This window comes from Eleutherodactylus coqui, chromosome 3 (assembly GCF_035609145.1).
Source record: "Eleutherodactylus coqui strain aEleCoq1 chromosome 3, aEleCoq1.hap1, whole genome shotgun sequence".
In the NCBI taxonomy this organism is placed as follows: Eukaryota; Metazoa; Chordata; class Amphibia; order Anura; family Eleutherodactylidae; genus Eleutherodactylus; species Eleutherodactylus coqui.
In genome coordinates, this window is record NC_089839.1 from 65,878,117 (window position 1) to 65,902,010 (window position 23,894).

The window sequence follows — 23,894 nt, forward strand, 5'->3', positions numbered from 1 at the left end:
TAATATATGTAGATAAGTACTACTTTTGATTCTTGCTCAGGTGTCCAATCCCTTTTGATGGGATAGTGCACACTCTTATAATTGTACATAACACAACTGAAGGGAGATTAGCTCCATTCTACATAAAGTCACAACTCGCAAACATGCACTGACCTGGCCTTTAATGCCCTTTTCCTTCAAAGCCTCGATGTCCTCCCGAGTTAGCTTTTGGGATTTGCCGTCATCAACTATATTACGGTTGTCAGCACCGGCTTCCTTGGGCTCTGAAGCAGAAAGGAAAATTCTTTTTTAAACCAGGAAAATGCAAGGGGCATGTATAATTTATGTATATTGTAGCTTCTGGCACCAAATACGTCAAGTGATCCTCCAGGCCTGGAGAAGTAAAGATAGCCACACGAGCTTCTCTGACTACCTGATGGGCACAGTATGCATCACTACACCTGCAATGATTGACCAGTGCTGCCCCCATGAGCAGTGCTGGCCAGAGCAGCATATAGCAGGTTACGAATATAGGTGTATACTATGTACAGTGTCTATAGGGTACTCAGAGAAGCAGTTCGGCCATCTTTTTTTGACAAAGAAGGGCTTCAGATTCTATGGATGTGCGGAGGGGATAAAAAAAATATAAAAAAATGGGACAAATCCAAACGGCACAGGTGATAACTAATACAATGCTGGCAATCAAGTTATCGTAAATGGGCAAACAGCTATACATATATATTAGAGAATGGCATACGTCTTTAAAGAGTTCAACATCTAAAGTAATCCACTATCCACAAGAGAGGGGATAACTTTATAATCGGAGGGGGTATGACGGCTGGGGCCCCAATGATCCCAATAAAAGGTCGTCGGAGTGTTGAGTAGTGAATGTGCATGTGTGCCACCACTACATTCACTCCAATGATAGCGATGGAAATCGCATGTGGACGGGATAACTTTAGATTTTGGTACATCCCCTTTAAAGCCCCTCACCTGAGCCACAAAGATTGCGGCAAATTTCCAATAAGCTCCGTGGGGAAGACGCTCATTTGAGAATATTTAAAGAAACACTAAACAGGCAAATAAATGATAAAAGTAAACAAGACATAAAGTTGTCGTCCCCGTTTGTCAGTCTGTAGTATCTTCTGCATGCTCATCAAACACACGGCTACTGCCAAGGGGGGAGGCTACTGCTGCAGCTTGACAAAGACCTGATAATGTGGTCGAAATGTCGCCATCTTGTGTGATTATGTGGTAGCCATCTAGCATTCCTATGGAGGCATAAAGCTTTTTCTGCACCCAAAATCTGCTGCCTGTTTCCTATTTTATTCGACTGCTGCAGCCAGACAGGACAGTGAAGTAGAGGACAAGGGAGATCTTCCTGCTTCCTCCTCCCCTCTAGTCAATCCATCCAGTCTACTGGTGACAACAAACATTGGAGAGCAGTTTATGGAGTAACTGACTCCTTCATTAAATGGCACATCCGACTACTCTACGGTTACGTCCCTAAAGTGGTAAGCAATAGGCAAGTCAATAGGTCAGATGCCTAAGGCTGGGTTCACACTGGGCAGATTTGCCGTAGAAATTCCGTCCGGAATTTCGCCGCAGCAGATCCGTCTGCGGCCGCTAAGTCCCGGGATTAGCCAGCCATGTGGACGAGATTTCTCAGAAATCTCGTCCACATGGGACGGCGAATCCGCTGCGGCAAAGCTGGCACTGCGGAGCGGATTCGCCGGCCACAGAATGTTCATTTTTTTCTTCTTCTGCTGCGGCCGCGCTCTCCTTTATGGGAGCGCCGGCCGCAGTGGAAGAGCGAGCGGCCAAGCCACTTCAAAACCCGCGGCTAAATGCCACGGTTTTTGAGGCAGCTCTTCTCCCGGCGGAAATCTTGTGGTTTTTCGCTGCGGCAAAACCGCGAGATTTCCGCCGGGATTCCGGTGTGTGTGAACCCAGCCTAAAGAGTTGCCCCTCTTTGGTGAAAGCCATAGCACTGGATAGGTAAAACTGACGCATTTCCCGGCCTGATACATCTAAAGAGACCGCCTGAACCAACTAGGGACACCGAGGATCAAGTCCTACCTGCCGACGCTACTATGTTACTCTTCATCTGAAGATTGCCTCCACCAGTGATCTCGAACATCGTGCCGTAGTTTTTACCAATGGCGTTATCCAGGTATATCCATTGCTTCTCAAAGATTACTTTTCTGTGGGGAAAACAAAACATTATATAGAACATGTATTATAGCTTTACTACCACCTCTGAACCAGGGTTCGTTCACACTGGCGTAAGCACGTTTCGGTTGCGTAAATAAACTTTGCATTTACACAACCAAAAATGGCTTACACCCACATATTTTTCAACTCCTGCGTATTTGTGCACACAAAAAAACCCACAAAAACAAAAACACAGATTGGCCCGAGTATTTGGTGCACAACTACGCACTGAACACGCAGGTTTTCTATGTATTCACTGCATATTTGTGCTGGGCCATTCCCTGATGATTTTTTTAGGTGAGCTTAAAATCTATCATTCATCCAGAGTAAGATAGCGGGGAGCGCATGCTGTGTTCTCCACGGGAGCAGCTGATTATTGTGTTCAGCTGACAGTCCGCAGCAGCCCCTTTGAAGGCAATGCAGCTGACTGCAAAGTCCATCTTACATGCTGGGATTTGCAAACTGCTGCTGGAGGCTCATTTACATGCAAATGAAGGTAATACACAACTAATAGACATTAGTGCCCATTGATAATTTATGCAAAATAATGCTAGAACTGTCAATCTTTCAATCATTTAAAAGACGGTCTTTGCGTGTAAACGAGCCTTAATAGTGTATGCTTTACCTGGACCAAGCCTCCGCAGCATATTCTGCTCATTAAGTGGTTAAGATACATTATCAGCAATAGATTGGTGGGGGTCTGATTCCCAACTGTTTAAGGAGGCTGCTTACAAAGCGTAGTGCAAAACTTTTAGCAGTCTGGTATTCCAGCACTATGGCTTAGGGTCCTTTAAGACGAGGGAGCAAGTGATGTCACCGCTAGCTCTTGGATGTTGTTGGCTCAGTCAAACGAGAATCGTTCTGTCTTATACATTTGCTGTATAAGTGACTTAGAACGACTGACCGAGCGCCGTTTAAACCAAACAAGCCAACGATGATTTTATGCCTGCATAGAATGAACGACGAATGAAAAGTGAACTATTATCGAACGTCGTTGACTGGCTTTAGACTGAACGATCATTCACTTTGGCTCCTTTGAACGATAATAGTACCGTCTAAAAGCACCATAGAAGTGAATAGGACTGAGCTGTAATACTAGGCACAGCTACTATTACAGTAAGGACTTGCCAGTGTGCCATGACCCCCTGAAACACCCAACCGGTCCAGTTGCCGGATCCCACCGATCTAATATTTATGGCCTATGCTAAAGATGGGTCATGAATTTTTAAAGTCAGATAACATAAGAGAATAGAAAACCCGTTGTGCGTTCTCCATGAAGGCAGCAGAGAACTGAAGATTACTGGAATCTTGGTGACATCAATGAATCAGATTGCGCCATTCTAAGCAGAACACGAGCTAATAATAGTGTTTGGCGGTATCACTTATTGCAGGGACATATGCCATCCTAATCGAGCAGATGTCATCTGGAGGAGGTTTCTAAAAAAAATGCCTATTCTCCAGGCGGATCAGGCAGTGACATCAGCTTCCAGAATAGTTCTACCTCCAGGCAGAGGTTCTACACAATGAGATGAATGACCGTCCACATGGCGTGCTCAAATAACAGAACTCTTCATTTTTAGCTCAATTAACCTTCTAATTACAATTCAAAGTCTGGATCAACAGCAAACAAGAAAAATCAGTTATGGTGTAACATTCCTACACACCATCTCCTTGCATCCCCCTTTCATACAAGACCAGGTCTGGACCAGTCACCACGAACTAAGATACCAATGTACCTCAAAACTAATTAATGCCACCTAAGTTCTGATATGTTGCCCATTAAAGACTGTAAACACTCTTAATACGGGGCCACTCAGTAAAATCTGGTTGTCGGGTGGGTTCATCTGGCAGGCTACCACCATCTACTGCAGTGGAGGGCAACAGGCACCTGATCCGAGCTGGCCAAGTTTCGAGGGCATGGTCAAAGGCTAGATAACTTCTGGACAGATTACAGAGGTCCAGCCACAACTATCTGGAAGCAACTTATGATTGCTGATGAAAAGATCAATATTCTTTATTTTATCCAAAACTTTATTTCTCCCAGACAAAGTTAAAGGGGTGGTCCCGCGGCAGCAAGTGGGTCTATACACTTCTGTATGGCCATATTAATGCACTTTGTAATGTACATTGTGCATTAATTATGAGCCATACAGAAGTTATAAAAAGTTATTCACTTACCTGCTCCGTTGCTGTCGTCCTCGTCTCCATGGTTGCCGTCTAATTTTCGCCGTCTAATGGCCAAATTAGACGCGCTTGCGCAGTCCGGGTCTTCTTCTCTTCTCAATGGGGCTCCGTGTAGCTCCGCCCCGTCACGTGCCGATTCCAGCCTATCAGGAGGCTGGAATCGGCAATGGACCGCACAGAAGAGCTGTGGTCCACGGAGGGAGAGGATCCCGGCGGCCATCTTCAACCGGTAAGTAAGAAGTCACCGGAGCGCGGGGATTCAGGTAAGCGCTGTGCTGTTTTTTTTTTAAGTCCCTGCATCGGGGTTGTCTCGCGCCGAACGGGGGGGGGGAACCAAAACCCGTTTCGGCGCGGGACAACCCCTTTAAGAACTGAAGGCAGGACGGGTGGTAAAGAATCATCCGCACAAGAACTCTCCAGGTGAGGCTCCCGGAAAGTCTTCAGACTCTTTCACTTTTTAATGTTTTGTGCAAATTAGAAAAAAATGTTTTCCCCTATCATTCTGCACTCAGTACCCCATAATGACAACATAATGTGAAAACAGCATGTTAGAAATCTTGGTATATTTAAAAAAAAATTAATTAATTAATATTTTGCATTGACATAAGTATTAAGAGGCTTTGGTATGGTGCTTGAAATTTACCTCTGGGGGGCCTCCTATTTTTTTCCATCATTTTTAAGATGTTTCTACACCTTTATTGAAGCCACCTATTGTAAATTCTGTTGATTGGACATAATTTGAAAGATACACCCCTGTTTATATAACACACAGCTCACAATGCATATTGGAGCCAAAACTGAGCCATGAGGAGGATAGAACTACCTGTAGATTTCAGAGACAGGATTGTGTGGAGGCACAGATCTGGAGAAGGCTACAAAATATTTCTGCTGCACTGAAAGTTCCCAAGAGCACAGTGGTTTCCATCATTCTTACATGGAAGATTTTTGGAACAACCAGGACTCTTCTTAGAGCTGCCGACCCACCAATCTAATCGGGAAAGAAAGGTCTTGGTAAAGGCCCATTTACACGCAACAATTATCGCTCAAATTTTCTTCAAACGATGGCATATGAGCAATAATCATTGCATGTAAACCCTGCAAGGCAAGCTTAAAATCCATTGTTCAGCCGGAGAGAAGATAACACCAACCACACGGTGTGTTCAGCACGGGAGTCAGAGATTACATTGTATTCTGCCGACAGCCCGTGCGAAAACAATAAAGCTGTGTGCAGAGCTCAAACCACATGCTGGGCTCTGCAAACAGTTTCGGGAGGCCCTTTTACACGCAAATGAAGCTAATAAAGTGCTAATGGACATTAGTGTTCATTAACACTTTATGCAAAACTATTGCTAAAACTGCCAACCTTTCAATCGTTTGAAAGATTGTCTCTGCGTGTAAATGGGCCTTAAGAGAGGCGACCAACAACTCAATGATTACTCTGAACTCCAAAGATCCTGTGTGCAGAAACTTTCAGAAGGTCAACCATCACTGCAGCACTCCACCAATCTGAGCTTTATGGCAGAGTTGCCAGAAAGAAGCCTCTCCTCAGTAGAAGACACATGAAAGCCGGTCTGAAGTTTGCCACAATGCACCTAAAAGGACCATCAGACTGAAAAGATTCTCTGATCTCATGAAACCAACAGTGAACTTTCCGGTCTCAATTCTAAGTGTTAGGCTGCTTTAACACGGGTGTCAAAATCGCACAATTTTCTCGTGATACGACAGAGCTACAAATCGCATGTATGTGAAGCCCATTGTTTCCAATGGGTTCTGTCCCTTTAGCGATATTTTGTAGGCTGCTACTTTGCGAGAAAAAAAGTGTGGCATGCGGTTTTTTTGCGGTGTGATGCAACTTTTACAGTAGGAACTCCTACTGCTGGTCCCTAAAATAAGCCCTGGCTGCATTAAAAAAAAAACAAAAACAATACATCACGTAACAGGCGCTGTCTGCTCCTCCGCAGTTCTCCTCCCAAAGCTCTGGCACACTTCTTTGCACTCTTCAGCCACCGCTTCCTAGTTAGAGGATTCATTAATCCCGCCTCCAGCAAGCGATTGCTCTCATTGGTTGACGAGCGCTATGGTTCAGCCAATCAATGCAGCGATCGCTGAACCAATCACAGCCATTCAATGCCGGAGGCTGTAATTACTGCCAAAAGTGCTTCAACTAAGTACAAGGTGTCAAAGCAAAATGTTACATTTTTCTTAAAAAAAAACAAAAAAAAAAAACACACAACATTACAGCTTTCTAAAATCTGTTCTCACTTTATGAAAGTATAGAGTGCAAAATGATGAGAAAACACTTTTTTCGTCATTTGCACAAGGCCACAACATAATTTTTTTTTTTTAAAAGTGAGACGTTTGGAAGACTTCCAGCACCCACGGTACAAGGGTTCTCGTTTATTCTAAAACGCTGCAGACATGCACGTGCTCGCTGCACGCACTTGTCGTGGGTTCATGTTGCCGGTGGTGGCCTAGGCAGCATGAAAATGGGGACAGGTTTCCTTTAAAAGACATATGAAAAAAATGAGGATCTATCCTCAAGAGAGGTCACCAGTAACTGTTCGCGGGGGTCCGCCAATCAGCTGTTTCCTAGGCCACTGTCACGGTGTATAGATTCAGAAGCAGAAAACTCTGTACTGTGCAATGGCCTGACAAGGTATTGTAGGCAAGATACACAAGATAAAAAGATTAATACTGAAAGTGTTGGCCCTTTAATAAATATAGGAAAAATTGTAGGAGCTGATGACGAGAAAACAAATCTATTTAATAGTTTTTTTCTCCAGTGTATTCACACTAATATCAATTAATACTTTATCATCTTCTTTTGCATGTAAAAGGGCCTCCAAGAGCTGTTTGCAGAGCACAGCATGTAGGCTGAGCTCTGCACACAGCTGCATTGTTCTAATCGGAGCTGCCAGCGGAATACAATGCAATCTGCCAACTCCCGCTGAGAACACAGCATGCGGTTGGTTGAGAGATACTTTATCTCTACAGTTGAACGATGGATTTTAAGCTTTTTCTTTTTAAAGATATTATATTTTTCTTTTCAATGATTTTTATTGGGTTTTATAATAAAGAATAACAGAAAGCTGCCGTATTTGCTGCGTTAGAATACAATTCTAGAAGAAAGGACGCATCTGCTGAGCAGGAGAAAGAAGATCCGGCCGCAATGGAGGAGACCCGCGCTGCGTCCGGACAGGTGAAGAAATTTCTTCTTTGGCCTCATAGCTGCGGGCACTGCTGGAAACCGCTGCGGGATTCTGCACTGGCAATCCTTGCATGCCCGTGGACATGAGGCCTAAGGGGTTAAAGGCGACTATGCTTACACTTAGGTGTTCCGATATTCCCGCTTGTCACTCGCTTTCCTCCAGTTTATCTAACCCAGCTTCACACAAGCGTGTGTAATTGCGAGTGCATGAGCGTAACATGTTTGCGGAATTAGCAATACCTTTTTTTGCACGCGTGTAGACATATTTTACTGTACTTTTTGTGACCACACGTCATTAAATCAAGAAATCCGGCAGTACGACTGTGCTTTAAAAGGACAAAAGTAAAGTTGCGCGACTCGTGACAGGTCATGTGACTTGTTAGGTAATGGTCACTTTAATGAGGACCCTACTATTTGCATGATTATACTAAGTAAAGTTAGACGCTTCTGCATGTCATCTACTATAACGGGCCACCAATGTTGTCTGCATCACTCACTTCCTCCTCTGCACCTGGACAGCTTTGAACACGTCCTCCCTCTTCAGCACCACGTAATCTCCCTCCCCGATGAGCTGCACCGGAGCCGCCATCCTGCTCACTGCACCGGCAGCCTGCACAACCCACGTGTGACTCACACAATACTTCCGGGGTCTCCAGGCGTGACGCATCGATGACAGAACACATCGAGCGCACGGCCTGAGGACAGCCGACGACATCGATCGCTAAACACATTCAAAACTGAAAACGGACCCCAGAAATCGCTTCTAAACAAACACAAGACCGTATTAGTAACTTAGCCGAACTGAAAAACGCGTTTAGGGAAGGCCGCGTTACCATGGAGACCGAGACAGCTCCCGGAAGTGACGTGTGGTCGGCGCCAAACTAGAACGGTAGGTGAGAGTGTCCGTGTGATCTGTAGGTGGCTGCAGACATTCCCTACTTCTCAGCAGATTATCGTCTTGCACAGAACTTCCTGCTAAAATAAAAACAACACAATCCCCAGTAATGGCCCCCGTAGACGAGCCGCGTTATCGTCTGAACGAGCGGATGACGCCATTGTTAACGCGTTTATACGGGCAGATACATAGTCGGCGCGCTCACGTTTGTTGTATTTCACCAGCTTCAGATGAGCGCAAGCGTATTTCTGCGAGCCGGAGCGCCGTGTTTTTGCGGAGCGATACGTTTTTACGCACACATCGGCGTATTCTACCGCACGTTTTGTCCCCGCAGGGATGTATATTCGCACGCGGCAAACAACCGCAGAGATTAAAATCGCTAATTAGTTCCCGATGTTTTTTCTCTCCTTGCGTATTTTCCGCGCCCCTATCGACTTCTACGGGCGCCTTTGGTGGAAAAATACGCAATAAAATAGAACACATTCAATTTTTTTATGTGCGACCGAAATGCGTACACCAAATACGGAAATGTGAATGAACCCATTGAAATCAATGGGTTCTATTCTGTGCGAATACCGCCCCAAGTGACCGACAGGGACGGAACGGGCGCTGCTTAACCCAAACTATAAATGAATGCGCCAATTGTGATATTTATGTCTGTAGAAAATGAACACGATTTCTTACGTTTTTTTTTACCATCGCTATGAAGGAAAAGCCTGCTCAGGTGTATGACTGCATGCAAAAGAATGGCGGTCATATTTGCACGAGTTTTGTGCGTTTGCAATGCACAGAACTCATGCGAGATTCACGCTCGTGCGAATGTAGCTTTAGTCTGCCTTCAAACGGGCTAAAAAAATTGCATGATGCGCCAGCGCTACAAAATGCATGTTTGTGAAATCCATGCTTTCCGGTGGTTTCCTTCCCATCTGCGATATTGCGAGAGAAAAAAAATCGGAGCATTCTCTATTTTTCTGCGATGTACGTTTTTTTCCCCCCTCCATGTTTTCCTATGGAGCCTCCTTATTTATCGCATTGCACCAAAAAGCTTGCGATTTTCGTGCGATGAGATGCGATTTTAACATTAGAAACTCCTACGGACTCTTGCGATAAATAAATGCGCAATTTTACACAGGGAGGACTTGCAATGCATTGTTGTCAGGCGGATTGGTTCTCGAGCGTCGCGGCTCAGCCAATCAGAGTCTGTGCTCAATGAACCAACCAATGAATGGCTGTGATTGGTTCATTAAGTGTTGGCTCTGATTGGCTGAACCCTGGCGTTCGAGAACCAATAAGAGGCAGCGCTTCCTGAGGCGGGGTTTTTCAGACTGCTGACCAGGGAGCTCTGCTGGAATACTTCAAACAAGTGCCGAAGCTGCAGAGAAGACATGCAGCTAGGGCTTATTTTCAGGGTAGGGCTTATATTTTCTGACCTTCTGTCGCCCGTGTGAAAGATGCGTTAGACAATAAAAAACTGTTTGAAGGGGGGAAAAAATAGCATACTTGATGGTGCTCGCTACTCGAGTAAGCTTCCTGCTGTGTTCGACCCCCTCCCCAGTTTTGGTCCCTCTCCGCTGCGACGTGTCAGTTTTGATCCCTCCCCGCTGCTCACGTCAACGGTAGTTTGTGGCAGAGAGGGAGAGGTCCCTAGGAAACCCTGAATCCAAAATTGGATTGCAAAGGGTTAAACATAATGGGGAGCGGATACTCACCTATCCCAGCTGTGGGTCTCCGCTGTGATGTAATGCTTACAAACCTCAGCAGCCAATGCCATATATGAATGATCCATGCACTTAAAGGGGTTGCCGATCACCTGTTTGTTGGGATGGTGCTGCTCACGCACTGAGCTGATTTCTGCAGGTAGCAGACTGCTCTGTTCTCACTATAGTGACCAGGATTAGTATTACAAGCAAGGTTCCCATTGAAATGAATGAAAACCTGGCCTGTAATACCAAGCTTGACCACCACAGTGGGAGCAGAGCTGTCTGCTTCCTGCAGAAATCAGCTCGCTGTGTCAGCACAAAGGCCCAGTGAACAGACGATCAGCAAGGATCATCTGTGTTTTAGTTGTGTAATGTCACTGGAAATGAATGAACATTGTTTTATTCTTTTTATTTCTATTTTTCCAAGAATATCATTGTTCTGTGTGAGTCCAACAAAGTATTATGGAATGAGTCAGAACTGGAGAGGTGGATCACGAGGATGGAGAGGTGGCAGAGGAGCAAATCACGCAGGAGGATGGAGAGGCCGCCCCTGGAAACAGAGGGGCAGCGGAAGGGGCTACAGTGGAAATTGGAACAAAAATCCTGGTAGCACCCCATCAGGTGAGTCTTCTGACCTCGTGGAAACAAGAAAATTGCAAAGCTTTGAGTTGTAATTTAAAATTAAACACATCACAGAAATAACAGGGAAGCCTACAGTAACTGTATACAAGTAGCCAGTGAGTCATGAAACTTTCTGTTCAGTTTAACTTAAAGTCAGTGTCCACCATTAAAAGGGTTGTCCCATGAAGAGCACTTATTATCTATTTACAGGACAGGTCAGGACATACTTGGGACTGAGCTGCAGAAAGGCCATGTGACAAATGAACGTAAAAAGGCTGCGACCCCTTCAAACAGCTAATGGCCGGGGTTCCTAGAGGGAAAACCTAAGGAGAGGTCATCATTACTTAAAGGGGTTGTCCCACTTGTAGCTATTTAGCTGCAGGAAGTAGACCGCTCCGTACATTGCATAGGCTGGTACTGTAGGTTGAGTCCCATTCACTTCAATTGGACTCAGTCTGTAGTAACCAACCTGCGCTACTGCACAATGTACGGAGCTGTTGGCTAGAAGTGTGACAACCCCTTAATATGAAAAACAGGTTTGGTAGCATGTTAGCCAGTAGAGTAGAGTGTGATTGTTCCCAGCAAGAGAAACCCAGTAATCTTGTAGATATGATACCTTTTATTGGCTAACAAATATACATGATGTTACACCAAGCTTTCGGAATATTCCCCTCTTAGTCAGGCTAATGAATGAAACTACTTTGGATGGCACATGATTATAACATACAGATGCAGAGGGGAGGGGGGACACCCCTCTTGATCTAAATAAATGTTCACACACAGAAATTTGAGAGTTAAAAAAGCACAAGACAGTCTGAGCAGAGAGATAAATACTAAATCAGTCCACTGAGCTGAGGAATGTGACAGTTTTATGATGTCTCTTATCACTAATGCACATAGAAGAAGATGCAAATACTACCTTAGTAGCACCACCAATTGGATGGAAACATTCTTACAATCAATTTCTGAAGTTTTATGAGAAAAACAAAAAATGATTGGGAGGGGGACACCCGTCTTAACCTCCTTCAGACCTTTCATATTCCCCACTTATGCAAGAATCCTGGGCTGAGGTTCATATCATTCTTGAGGGTGTCAAACATGGCCATAAACTTATACTCCCAAATTCTTCTATGATGCTGTGACTTGAAGTTGCCCTTCAGCATGATAACTCTTATCTGCTCTATGCCATGTCCGTGACCGCAAAAGTTCTGTGTGTGAACATTTATTTAAATCTAGAGGGGTGTTCCCCCTCCCCTCTGCATCTTTATAATCATGTGCCATCCAAAGTAGTTTCATTCATTAGCCTGACGAAGGGGTTGAGATATTCCTGAAAGCTCGTTATAACATCATGTATTTTTGTTAGCCATGAAAAGGTATCATATCTACAAGATTACCTGGTTTCTCTTACTGAGAACAATCACAACCCCTCTTAAAGGGGTTGTCTCGCGAAAGCAAGTGGGGTTAAGCACTTCTGTATGGCCATATTAATGCACTTTGTAATATACATCGTGCATTAAATATGAGCTATACAGAAGTTATTCACTTACCTTCCCTGCGCTGGCGTCCCCGTCTCCATGGCTCCGTCTAATTTCAGCGTCTAATCTCCTGATTAGACGCGCTTGCGCAGAAGGGTCTTCTCCCATCTCTTCGCTCCGGCACGAGCCGGCATTCTGGCTCCGCCCCCTTGTACGTGTCATCGCGTAGCTCCGCCCCCGTCACATGTGCCGATTCCAGCCTCCTGATTGGCTGGAATCGGCACATGTGACGGGGGCGGAGCTACACGATGACGTGTACAAGGGGGCGGAGCCAGAATGCCGGCTCGTGCCGGAGCGAAGAGATGGGAGAAGACCCTTCTGCGCAAGCGCGTCTAATCAGGAGATTAGACGCTGAAATTAGACGGAGCCATGGAGACGGGGACGCCAGCGCAGGGAAGGTAAGTGAATAACTTCTGTATGGCTCATATTTAATGCACAATGTACATTACAAAGTGCATTAATATGGCCATACAGAAGTGCTTAACCCCACTTGCTTTCGCGAGACAACCCCTTTAAGTCTCAGGAGTTTTCATAGAATGGTAGAGTTGGAAGGGTGCTCCAGGGTCATCGGGTCCAACCCCCTGCTCAGGGCAGGATTTAATAAATCATCATAGAATATTTATATGGATTGCAATCTTTTTACGCATCCATTAAATAAGTGTTAATATTCTCATCCTCATTTTGGGCACAAATCCAGCACTGCTTTGGTTCTTATTTGCACATCAGGCCATTCTAGAATTTGCAGGAAGGCACTCGCCCAACCGAAATATACGGGTGAGGTTTAGCTGCCTGATTTTCAACTATAATATTTTACCCACAGCTCTTTCTTACCTTCTGGATCTTTTGCATAATAGTCTAAACTAAGCTCTGGGTGACTATCGCAGGTTTTGAGCACACCTCCCTGGATGGGAATCTCCTCAGATGATATTTTCCCCTTGTCATTTACCCTGTTTTCCTGAAAATAAGGCATAGCATGATTTTCCAGAATTTTTGAGGATGCAAAATGATTTTTCAGGCTTTTTGAGGATGCTTGAAATATAAGCCCTACTCCAAAATTAAGCCCTGCTAATTGTTACTTAAAAAAAGTCAATTTAAATAGTGTCCAGGCAGCTATACATGTAAAAAAGTTAAACCTTTTTGAACAAAAATTAATATGACACTGTCTTTTTTTCAGGGAAACACGGTAGTACCTGACATTTGTCACCTACAATACATTCTTCTGCAGCCAGTAGCTCCCTTATGGATTCCATATATCTGGTACTCCCTATTACAGGCAGTACAAATTTTCACCCCGTATGTTTTACATAAGTCCACTCAAATACAGCTTTATAACCCCTATAGTCTGTCCTCTGGGAATAAACCCCTAATGTTCGCGCTTTATTCGAATACACTAAATGACGTCATTTTTTTCTTCCCTACTAAACGGCAGGCAAACCTATATCCTATCCTGACCGCCTTTGAACATATGTGCCTCTTCTTTTGAGTGATCTCATCTATGTATAAAATACTAATTTCTCGACAAACTCCACATCTTCCACCGCTCTGTAAAAACTGGGAGATCGAACTTCATAATCAGTCCGCCGCTGACCGATGGCCAATTGTTTTTAAAGCGTTCTTTGCCACTACAGCTCAAGAAACCAGCTTGAAAATTTGAGTAGACCGATACCCTCTACGCTTCACAGACGTTACTCTTCAGTTCGTGGTGTTGTGATGCGGCAGCAGGAATGATGTCCCATATCTGCTGGCGTTGCTCCTTGCCCTGAGAAATTTCCAGGCTGCTATCTACCAAAGAAGTGGTGGGAGTTGTAGTTCCTGACAGCCAACCAAAGCGGAATCCGACAGGGTACTGAGTGAGAAATCGCTCATTAATCACTTAATTTCAATTGACTGAAACTACTACCGTATTTCCCCGATAATAAGACACCGTCTTATATTACATTTTGAGCCAAAAGAGGCACAGTGTCCTATTTTTGGGGGAAAGTAGAGGGGATGTATAGTTCCCCCCCCCCGCAGCCGTCATCTGTGTCCCCAGTGATGATCTCCTAGGCGCTGCAGCAGCCTGCTGTGTAATCCTCCCCCTGTCATCTCTCTCTGGTAAACAGGGCTCTGAAAATCCCCCGACTTCAGCAAGTGAGTGCTGTGATTGGATCAAGCGCCAGCCAATCACAGCCGGCGCTCGATGAACCAATCACACCCATTCAGTGATGTCATTCACTGCATGGCTGTGAATGATCAAGCGCCGGCTCTCATTGGCAGGCACTCGATCCAATCACAGCGCTCATTTGCTTAAACCGGAAGAATTCAAAGTCCTGTTTACCAGAGAGAGAATCCTCTGACATAAGGGAGGATTACACAGCAACATGCCGCAGCGCCTGGGAGATCATCGCGGTGGACGCAGACGCCGGCTTCGAGGTGAGTATTATGGGTTTTTTTCACCTCGTGTAGCTAAGGCTTATTTTCAGGGGGTTGCATATATTTAATGCCCCCTGAAAATCCTGGTAGGGCTTATTATTGGGGGTAGGTCTTATTTTCGTGGAAATACGATAGGAGCAACTTCTCATTCAGTATAAACAGGCAGTCGTTCATCTATAAATGACCGCATATTCACTGTAAATAGAGACGGTTGGCTGGAAGAGATCTCCAACATGTTTCGTCTCCATTCACTCAAAGATTAACACTCTTGTGAAAGCACAGGAGCCATGATCATTGCGATGGCTATCGGGTGCTCAAGTGCTTGACTGATGTCCCATATAAAAGCACCCTAACGCTGGAGGATTGATGTAGATACCCGGCTTAAATACATCGCTAGAAAAAACATATTGCTCTTACTCTTGCCTTACCAACACATGGTTTTACTGGTCCTCCTTTCAGGCTTTCTGCATGAAAAGAGTGGCCCCTGGAAAGTGTCCAGGCCCTCCATGTGGTTTGAGGATAGAGGCTTTTTTCCAACGTGTGCCCTTTTTCTGAGTGTTGGCAGGTACCTCCATATTGGAGATAGGCTCCTCTCTTTCCAGGGGTCAGGATTTAGGATCACCACATAGGTCTTAGGCCTCGTTTACACAAGCACACAAGTCCGTACATCCATGGACGCGCCAAAACACTTGTGAACGACGCTCCGTGCCCATTAACAGCAGTGGGCTGCCGGCAACCCCTGCTGTGAGTTTCGGGGAAGGGCTTTAAATATAAGTCCTTACCTGAAAATCATCCCTAGCATGTGTAAAAAGAAATAAAAAATCTATATACTCACCTCTCTGCCGCTGTTGGGGCTGAGGCGCGTCTAGCCACTTGCTCCCACTGCACTGCTCTGAAACTCCTTAGGCAGGTGGGGATTTAAAATCTCCGCCTGCTGAAAGGGCTGTGTCTAATTGGTTGAGCGCTCAGCCAATCACAGGCAGCGCTCAGCCATTCTGGCTAGATGCGCCTGAACCCCGACAGCGGCGGAGAGGTGAGCATATATATTTTTTACACAAGCTAGGGGTGATTTTCAGAGAAGAACTTATATTTAAAGCCCTTCCCCCGAAAATCACTGCAGGGGTTGTCGGCAGCCCTTTGCTTTCAATGTCACAGTGTTCAGTGATGAGGGGACTCCCCACGGGAAATATTGATGTGCAGCACAGACCTATGTGCACGCATGTCCTATCTTTTGCAGGTGTGCGCGTTTGCACGCCTGTAAAACATGGATATGTGAACACATTATACCAAACCAATAGGCTCTAATAAACGTGTGGTTATGTGGGCACAATTGTACGCACATAAACACGCTCTTCTGGATGAGCCCTTAGACACTGGCCCATAATGATGGAATAGGCCCGGTCACATGCGGCAGCAGGAAGGGCAGAGCCTTGTGGCATACAGTAGAGGCAGGACCGGCCATAATGCTTTAGCGGTTTATTCAACGAACCAAAAGGCAACAATTAACAAACCGCTTCCAAGTTCTCGGAGTTGCAAGTCTTTAAACAGAATGAACAGTATCATAAACAGTCCGTTAATAACCGTTCCGTGCGTCACCCTCGATATCAAGGAATGACAATCTCTCTCTCTCGCTTAAGGCTGCTGTTGCTTATCAGACCGAAGCTAATAATGATGCCAGTCAATGAACAACTCACAAGTGTCTCTGCAAAGTCCTTGTTGTAATACCTCTGTGTTGAGGTCCGCCGCTAAGTCACCAATGACAGCGGTGGGTCTCACAGACACCAGAACCCACTGAACTTCACAATACTCGGATGCCCTCTGCCGCATGCTTCTTGGCTTCTCTCTTCACGCCAGATACCAACCAACTGAAGGCCTGAGACAGCACCCATCTGGCGGCTACAATTCTCTTCCAGCTCATCGTGGCGTCTTCTCCTCCTAGAGTAGAAGCTAAGTCCTACTGAGCTAAAGGATCTCTGATGATGTCACGTCCTCCGTGACCCATCGCAGCCAACGGCAGAGCAGGTCATTTACTCTGCATAGAAACCAGGAAAGAAATCAACAACAACACAAGACCGCCAGGGGTCAGCATTATACAAAGAATCTCGCCACAACAACCCGCATTTCTAATAACATAAATAACACTAGAAATATCAACACGGGGAGTATTTTGGGCTCGTTGCTTCACAAACCCAGCTTTCTAACCACCCCCTTACACTTAACATAGTGCACTCTTTTGCCTTGTGTAGGCCCCGTGATTGTCCTTGACTGCACCTTCTGCTGAGTACTCTTCGCCTGCTCCCTATCTTTTCAGTACATTTTGATGTTCTCAAGTTTCATTTGGTTCTGTTACGGCACACCAACCATCTTCCATTTGTGCTTTCCTTTTCTTTGCAAGTGATACTTAGGCTTCATATCCATGGGCGGGTTGGATGCCTGCAGCCGAGGACCCTGCATACCTGTGCGGGCAGATGGCGGCGGCTGCGTGGACCTCTCTTCTGCTGGGACATCTGTACTGTAGATAGTCCACGCGGCTCGCTGTCGGACATGCGCAGTACAAAAGGTCCACAAAACAAATCTGCATGCTTTAATTAATTTGCGGACGCCCATGCTTCCCTAGGGGCAGCTTGATTTGCGCATCTGTCGCGCATCAAACCCGCCGTGGACATCTGGCCTTAATGGTATTTTGCATCTCATTTTGTACCTGGATGATACCCTACTGGTCATCACTGTAATAGCATGGATACCCCGCCAGCTCCACTCTAATAGTCCATATCTTACCTATAGTGTACACACAGCCAGACCCCATTGCAATGCTTCTCCGTTTGGGACCCTCTTACTTTATAGAATCTTTCCCACATTTCTAGCACATTTGTACCTTTCGCATGTTCTTGGTTTGTAATGTTCAAAACTTTTTTGTTTTTTTGTTTTTACTTGAAGTAATAAAAACTCTATAACTAGTAACCAATCATCATATAATATAATATCGCAATTCTTTTTCAGGTCATCCCAGCGTCTCTGCCAGGCCTCGATTAACCCAAAGTACACTGGATAAGTACGTTCCATACAAAGGTTGGAAGCTTTACTTCTCGGAAGGTACATCGTCCAGCAGCGGGAGATGGAGAAATCTATTACACCATCTAGATCCCATTTCATTTCCTGCACATCAGTCATCCTCTGTCTATTCTTCTCTGTGTTTCATCAAATACTCGGTGGAGCCAAGCAGTTTTCATCCATCATGTCTGTTGATGATTACTGGTGTCAGGAGTCAGGGCAGTGACACCATTTCTCCCTGTATCGTATCCAATACATCTCCTACTTAACCATGTCACTGTGGCAGGAGCAGATTCCATTAACCACTGCGTATGCCGCTGCATTATCAGCCACTTCTGTGTATTGAGGCCAAAGTGTGCTGTGTGCGGCGGAATACACACCGGCTGATTAGGAGAAATGGTTGGGAGAATTGTCTGTTTAATGTTTCCATAATGAAAGAGATGTGGCCATGCTGAGAATACATTATATACATCACAGGCTGGCCTTCACTCAGCTTCCGGATTACAGTTTCTTCCTTGTCAGTAGTTCGTTTTCAGTATTATCTATGCTTGCACAAGTGTTTTTAAAGGAAATCAAATCTCTAAATTCAGACTAATGGTCCTTTTAAGAACCTTGTGCGGCGCAGAGTATTAAGGCAGCAGAAATTCATGACCCGAAGGTTGCGAGTTCAGTCCCCGCCTGGTTCAGGTAGCGAGCTCAAGGTTGAGTTAGCCTTCCATCTTTCCGAGGTTGGTAAAATGAGTACCCAGCTTGGTGGGGGGTAATAAATAAAAATTACCTGAAAGCGCTGAAGAATAAGCTGTGGCTATACAAATAACAAGATTTTATTTATTTTTACACGGCAATGATTATTGTTCAGAATCGTCTACATTCCTTAAGGAGCGATGCAACCTGGACAGTAGGAAATCCTACTGTGAAAGCCCTAATGTAAGCCCTAGCTGCTGAAAAAAAACCACATACATCACCTTTCCGGCACTGTCCGGCTCTGCTGCATCTTCTCCCCGGTCCCTGGCACTGCCTCTGGTTGGTTCACCGAGTGCTGGCAAAGATTGGCTGAGCGTCACAGAGCTCAGCTAACCAATGGCAGCGTTTCCTGGAGGCGGGGATTTTCCAATCCCCGGGCAGAAGAGCTGCTGAAGAACCATGACAGGGAGAAGAGGTGATGTATGTGTTTTTTATTTCTGCAGCTAGGGCTTATTTTTGGGGTAGGGCTTATATTTCAAGCCCTGCCCTGAAAATCCTTGCACTTGGTGCTACAAGTTTACATGACTTTGTAGCACCACTTTCGACTTTGTGGCGCCACAAAATCACGGTATCGCCGCACTAAAACGCTGCGATATCGCACAGAACACTGATGCAGTATAGCTGCGATTTTCTGGCTGGGATATCTGGGACAAAATCTGCAGCAAATCAGCTGCATGTTAACGCACCCTTAAGACTCCTTTCCATGAATGCAGGCGTGTTTCTGTGTACCTCAGCAATGCAGTTGTGCGGAACAAACCATGATTTTTTGAGTGTATATTGGTACATCTTACTGTACTCTTTCCGCCCGCAGAGCATGTTTATTTGCGCACGGCAAAAAAGACACATCACTTCAAATAGCTAATTAGTTCCAGATGCATTCTCTTTCGAGTGGCATTGTGCAGCGTATTACGTATCTCATTGCGTATTGCACGGCATTTGCACAAGCCCCATTGACTGCTATGGGGACCTTTGGCATGCATATGTACATAAAAGTAGAGCATGCTGCGTTTTTGTTTTTTTTTGCGCGACCGAAATGCGTGCTTAAAATATGGAAATGTGAATGAACCAATTGAAAGCAATGAGTTCTATTCTCTGTGTATTGCACGTGTATATTTTTCACACTCTTAGATGAATATACTGTACCTGCTATTGTAAACCTAGTTGTATCTAGTCTACATTGTTAACATTTCTGTTGTATATCAGTTTACAGTGACAATTCCCCGTTTGTGCTGAAGGTACGAGCCTTTGAAAAGTTCTTCACAAAACACATAGAACTGTATGATAAGGTAAGTCATGTTCTGACATACTGTAGATGATAACTGCTGTAGAGCTCCCATATATGTAAGTGCTTCCCTCTTACATCCGCACATAGGACTGGGCAGAAGACGGACCCATTCTCTGTTTCGCTGCCACTGACCTTTACAGCCATATCTGGCCTGATTTTCTAATAAACATGTATTAAATAGTGTGACTACCTGAAGTACTGGACTCTTACCTATTTCTTAAGGCCCATTCAGACACGACGATTATCGCTTGTCTTCTGCATCGAGCTGTTCCCCACCACTAGCGTCCGGCTGTTATACAGCCGAGCGCTGCGAGCGGAGGATGCAGAAGCCAAGTGGAATGTCCCCGCTTGTCTTCTGCATCCAGATGTTTTCTGCACGGTGCGCCTGGCTGTTATACAGCGGGGTGCTCCGAGCGGGGTATGGAGAACACAGCTGGACCGCTCTGTTTTTCATACCCAGCCTGTCATGAGGGAGCGGGATAGAGCTGAAACAATAGTATCAGCTGTATCACGCTGTGAATCCCTGATAAGGCTCATCGTTGTCTTTTAGCACACTGAAAGACAACGATCAGCGATGGGATAACGAAAACTGCACAATGTCAGTGCAGTTAGACACAACGATTATCGCTCAAAAGATGGCTTTTGAGCGAATATTGAGCGAATCATTGTCTAAATAGGCCTTTTACTCTGCATGCTGATAAAACTGTCAATAATGGTGGGTGGGTGTGCCAAGCAGCTCCTCACGAATAATCTGGACTGCTCTCTCCACTGAGTGTCTTGCCCCGCGGGCCTGTCCTGTTCTGTCTCGCATTACACAGACATGTTGATGTGAATGGGCAGATTGTGGGAATCTGAACGATTACACTGTGCAACACAATTTTTTAACAGATAAGCAGATAGGCGGCTCATAGTAACTTTAGTGCGCTGAATTTAAATATGATATCTGTTTTTTTCAATTATGGGGAATCATGTAATCCAATTGCCGTTGTATTGTATTTTTTGGAAATATGCCTTACAATTAATCTAGAAGAATCACCATTAACCTTGCTTAATAAAAAAAAACAAAAGTGATTGTGCAACTATTTTGCGATCACGCTGACTGAACACTATAAGGGTAGGTTTATACAACATATAGGGTGTTTCCATGTGGCGGAAACACTACAAATCATCCACCAGTAAGGTGTAATTAATGAACTGTATTTTTACAGGTCATTGGTTAGACTAAATGAAAGAATCAAAATCATAAAACAAAAATGCATGTTTAGTATCGCTGCATCCATGAAAGTTCGATCTATCAGAGTAATGCATTATTTACTCTGCACGGTGAACGTTGTCTGAAAAAGAAAATTAAGAATGCCAGAAATGCACTTTTTTGGTCATTCTGTCTCCAAGAAAAAATGCAATAAAAAGTGATCAAAAAGTCATATGTATTCCAAAATAGTACTAACGCAAACTACAGGACGTCCCACAAGAAATGAGCCCTCGCACAACTATATGGACGGAAAAATAAAAAAGTTATTGCGCGCAGCAGAAAATAATTTAAAAAAAATTAAATGTCTTTGAAAAAAAAATAAAAGTAGTACAGCAAAAAAAACTACTCAAGTTTAGTATCGTAGTAATCATACTGACACATTGAAAAAAGTCATCATACCATTTTTGTTGCAGTTTGTGGGCCGCAGAAACAAGGCTCACTGAAAGATGACAGAATTTCACAATGATGGGGTGCATTAAAAATCGCTGTCAAGCGCTGTGATGTGTTTAAACACGATGCTCGAAATCTTAGTAAAATGCCGCAGTTCCAAGCAGCATCTAACTGAACGAATGTGTGAGAGTGGCCTAAGCCTTTATTGCTCATGAAGTGGCACTTCGATGCACTGCAGCCTTCTGTCTGATGCTTATCAGGCCCCATCTTGATGTTAAAATTTCACTCTTCAGTGCTATCAATCCCGTGATGCATCATCACAGCATCACATGATCAGCTAGAGACTGTACTATTTCTGATGCAGGGAAAACACTGCCTTTTCATTCTGTATTCACCTAAATAAGATCTACGGTGATTTCCTCTATTATAACCGTGTGACAGGAGTTGTGTGATCATCATGGGTAACTGGTGTGATTAATTTGCACTTAAAAAGAATTCCAGAACAGGACAAGAAGGCACAGGCAGGATTTGATTAATTAGCACTTAGAAGAATACCAGAAAGAGCAGAACAGTAAATACTTAATTAGTCCAGTGACAAGGGATGTGAACGTTTTATGGTCTCTAAATTGATGTTAGGGGGTCAGCAGGCCAGCGTGTTACTTCTGCTCTGGGTTTCTCATATCTTATAATTTCCACCTATGTAAAAACGGTTATGATAACTACAACGTGCTACAAACCTTCAAATCGAGTTATCACCATGTGCCAGGTATGCTATTAATTGCTAAATCAGTATGTCCAATATCTACATGTCTTGGCGTTGTTTCTAGTTTATATGTAATCAAATATTGCATATATTTGTAATCCACACAAGCATCGCTGCTTTCTAAGAGCTTACCTATTCTGACACAGGATGAAATTGAAAGAAAAGGCAGCATACTTGTTGACTATAAGCAACTTCTACAAGACAACGAAGTTATGTCCTCTGTGTCACTCACCACGGAGCTAAAAGACATGCCGGAGAAGATACTGGATTGCATGGGGCTGGCGATCCACCAGGTATACAGCTAGGTTACAGAAATATACAGATACTAAAATCAAATCTATCTGTCTGTCTAATCTATTCGCCTATATTTTCAGGTTCTAACCAAGGACCTTGAGAGCCACGCAGCTGAGTTGCAGAATCAGGAAGGCCTTCCATTAGAGGAGGTTCCCATTGTCAATGTGCCTCACATACATGCCAGGTACTTATCATACAATAATATACACTATTCTACCAAAAGTAATGGGACACCTGAGCAGGAATTAAAAGTAGTATTTATTTCCATATATTTATACGTAGTGGGGCCTGCTTTGGTCCAAATGACATTTAATACTCCTCGTTGCTTACATTCTGCTACTGTCTGATACACTTCAGCTGGTATTTCCTCCATTTGTCCTGCAAACATCTGGCCAGTTCTCTCAAAGAAGATAGACGCTGTTCATATTTTCTGACCTGACATTCCAGTTCAACAAAAAAATTGTTCAGTAGGTCAGGACTCTGTGCAGACCAGTCGTGGAACATCCATATACTCAAACCAATGTAAAATAATGCTATATTTGTGACAAGGCATGTTGTCATGTTGGAAGTATTGCTGACCATTCCCAGAGTATTGTCACTTTGTCAGCAGCACCTTATTGTCTATAATGACAAAGTCCACCTTGGTTCTTGCCATTACAACCAACAGAGCAAGACCCTGCCACATAAAGTATCCTTAGACCATAACGGAACCTCCATCATACCTAAGTGTTGGCACAGCATACTCGGGCAAAAGGTGTCCACAAGCTCCTCCACCCATCCGATTCGAAGGGTAGCATGATTTGTCACTTCATAGAACGTTCTTCCATTGCTCAACTGTCCAATGACGATGCTTCTTGTACCATTGTAGACAAGTCAATGCATCTTCTTTGAGAGAACTCACCAGGCATTTGCAGGATGAATGGAGAGAAATACCAGCTAAAGTGTATCAGACATTAGTAGAAAGTATACTATGGAGAGTATCCAATTATGGCAAAAGCCCCATTAAGTATTAACATATGGAAATAAATACTACTTTTGATTCTTCTTCAGGTATCCAATTACTTTTAGTAGGATAGTGTACCAGTATGTATGTAAAGTTGGAATTAATAAAAAGAAAAAAATCACAGAAAGTGGCTATATGCTTACACATATACTTATACAAGAGGGCAGTATTAAAATATGGCATCATTATTAGGTTGTGAGCCTGCATGGTGCACTACACGTACTATGTGGCCTGACACCCTGTATATGCTTTTTTGTGTAGGTATAGCACTAAGCAGCTACCCCCTCCATATAAGGAAGATGTGTGAGTAGTTGTTCATCAGTACCTTGCACCTGTGTAATTCTCCTCCATATAGCAGTCTGGC

The 23,894-nt window shown here is 44.3% G+C and overlaps 2 protein-coding genes across 3 annotated transcripts in view; one reads left to right on the forward strand and one right to left on the reverse strand.

Moving 5' to 3' along the window:
- Positions 1-8,235, reverse strand: part of TRMT6 (tRNA methyltransferase 6 non-catalytic subunit) — a 49,217-nt gene extending 40,982 nt beyond the window's left edge. The window contains exons 1-3 of the mRNA XM_066595675.1: positions 8,083-8,235; positions 2,059-2,183; positions 154-263 (exon numbers count right to left, since the gene is read on the reverse strand). Coding sequence (XP_066451772.1) covers positions 154-263; positions 2,059-2,183; positions 8,083-8,174 — 327 coding nt within the window. The 5' untranslated portion in view covers positions 8,175-8,235. The remainder of the gene's footprint in view (positions 1-153; positions 264-2,058; positions 2,184-8,082) is intronic.
- A 219-nt stretch (positions 8,236-8,454) lies between these two features.
- Positions 8,455-23,894, forward strand: part of MCM8 (minichromosome maintenance 8 homologous recombination repair factor) — a 52,325-nt gene continuing 36,885 nt past the window's right edge. The window contains exons 1-7 of one of the 2 annotated variants that reach the window (XM_066595677.1): positions 8,461-8,474; positions 10,608-10,687; positions 10,724-10,801; positions 17,749-17,841; positions 19,747-19,829; positions 22,380-22,526; positions 22,608-22,711. In XM_066595677.1, coding sequence (XP_066451774.1) covers positions 10,648-10,687; positions 10,724-10,801; positions 17,749-17,841; positions 19,747-19,829; positions 22,380-22,526; positions 22,608-22,711 — 545 coding nt within the window. In that variant the 5' untranslated portion in view covers positions 8,461-8,474; positions 10,608-10,647. Of the gene's footprint in view, positions 8,475-10,607; positions 10,802-17,748; positions 17,842-19,746; positions 19,830-22,379; positions 22,527-22,607; positions 22,712-23,894 lie in introns of both variants that reach the window. The other variant, XM_066595676.1, reaches the window with a different exon arrangement.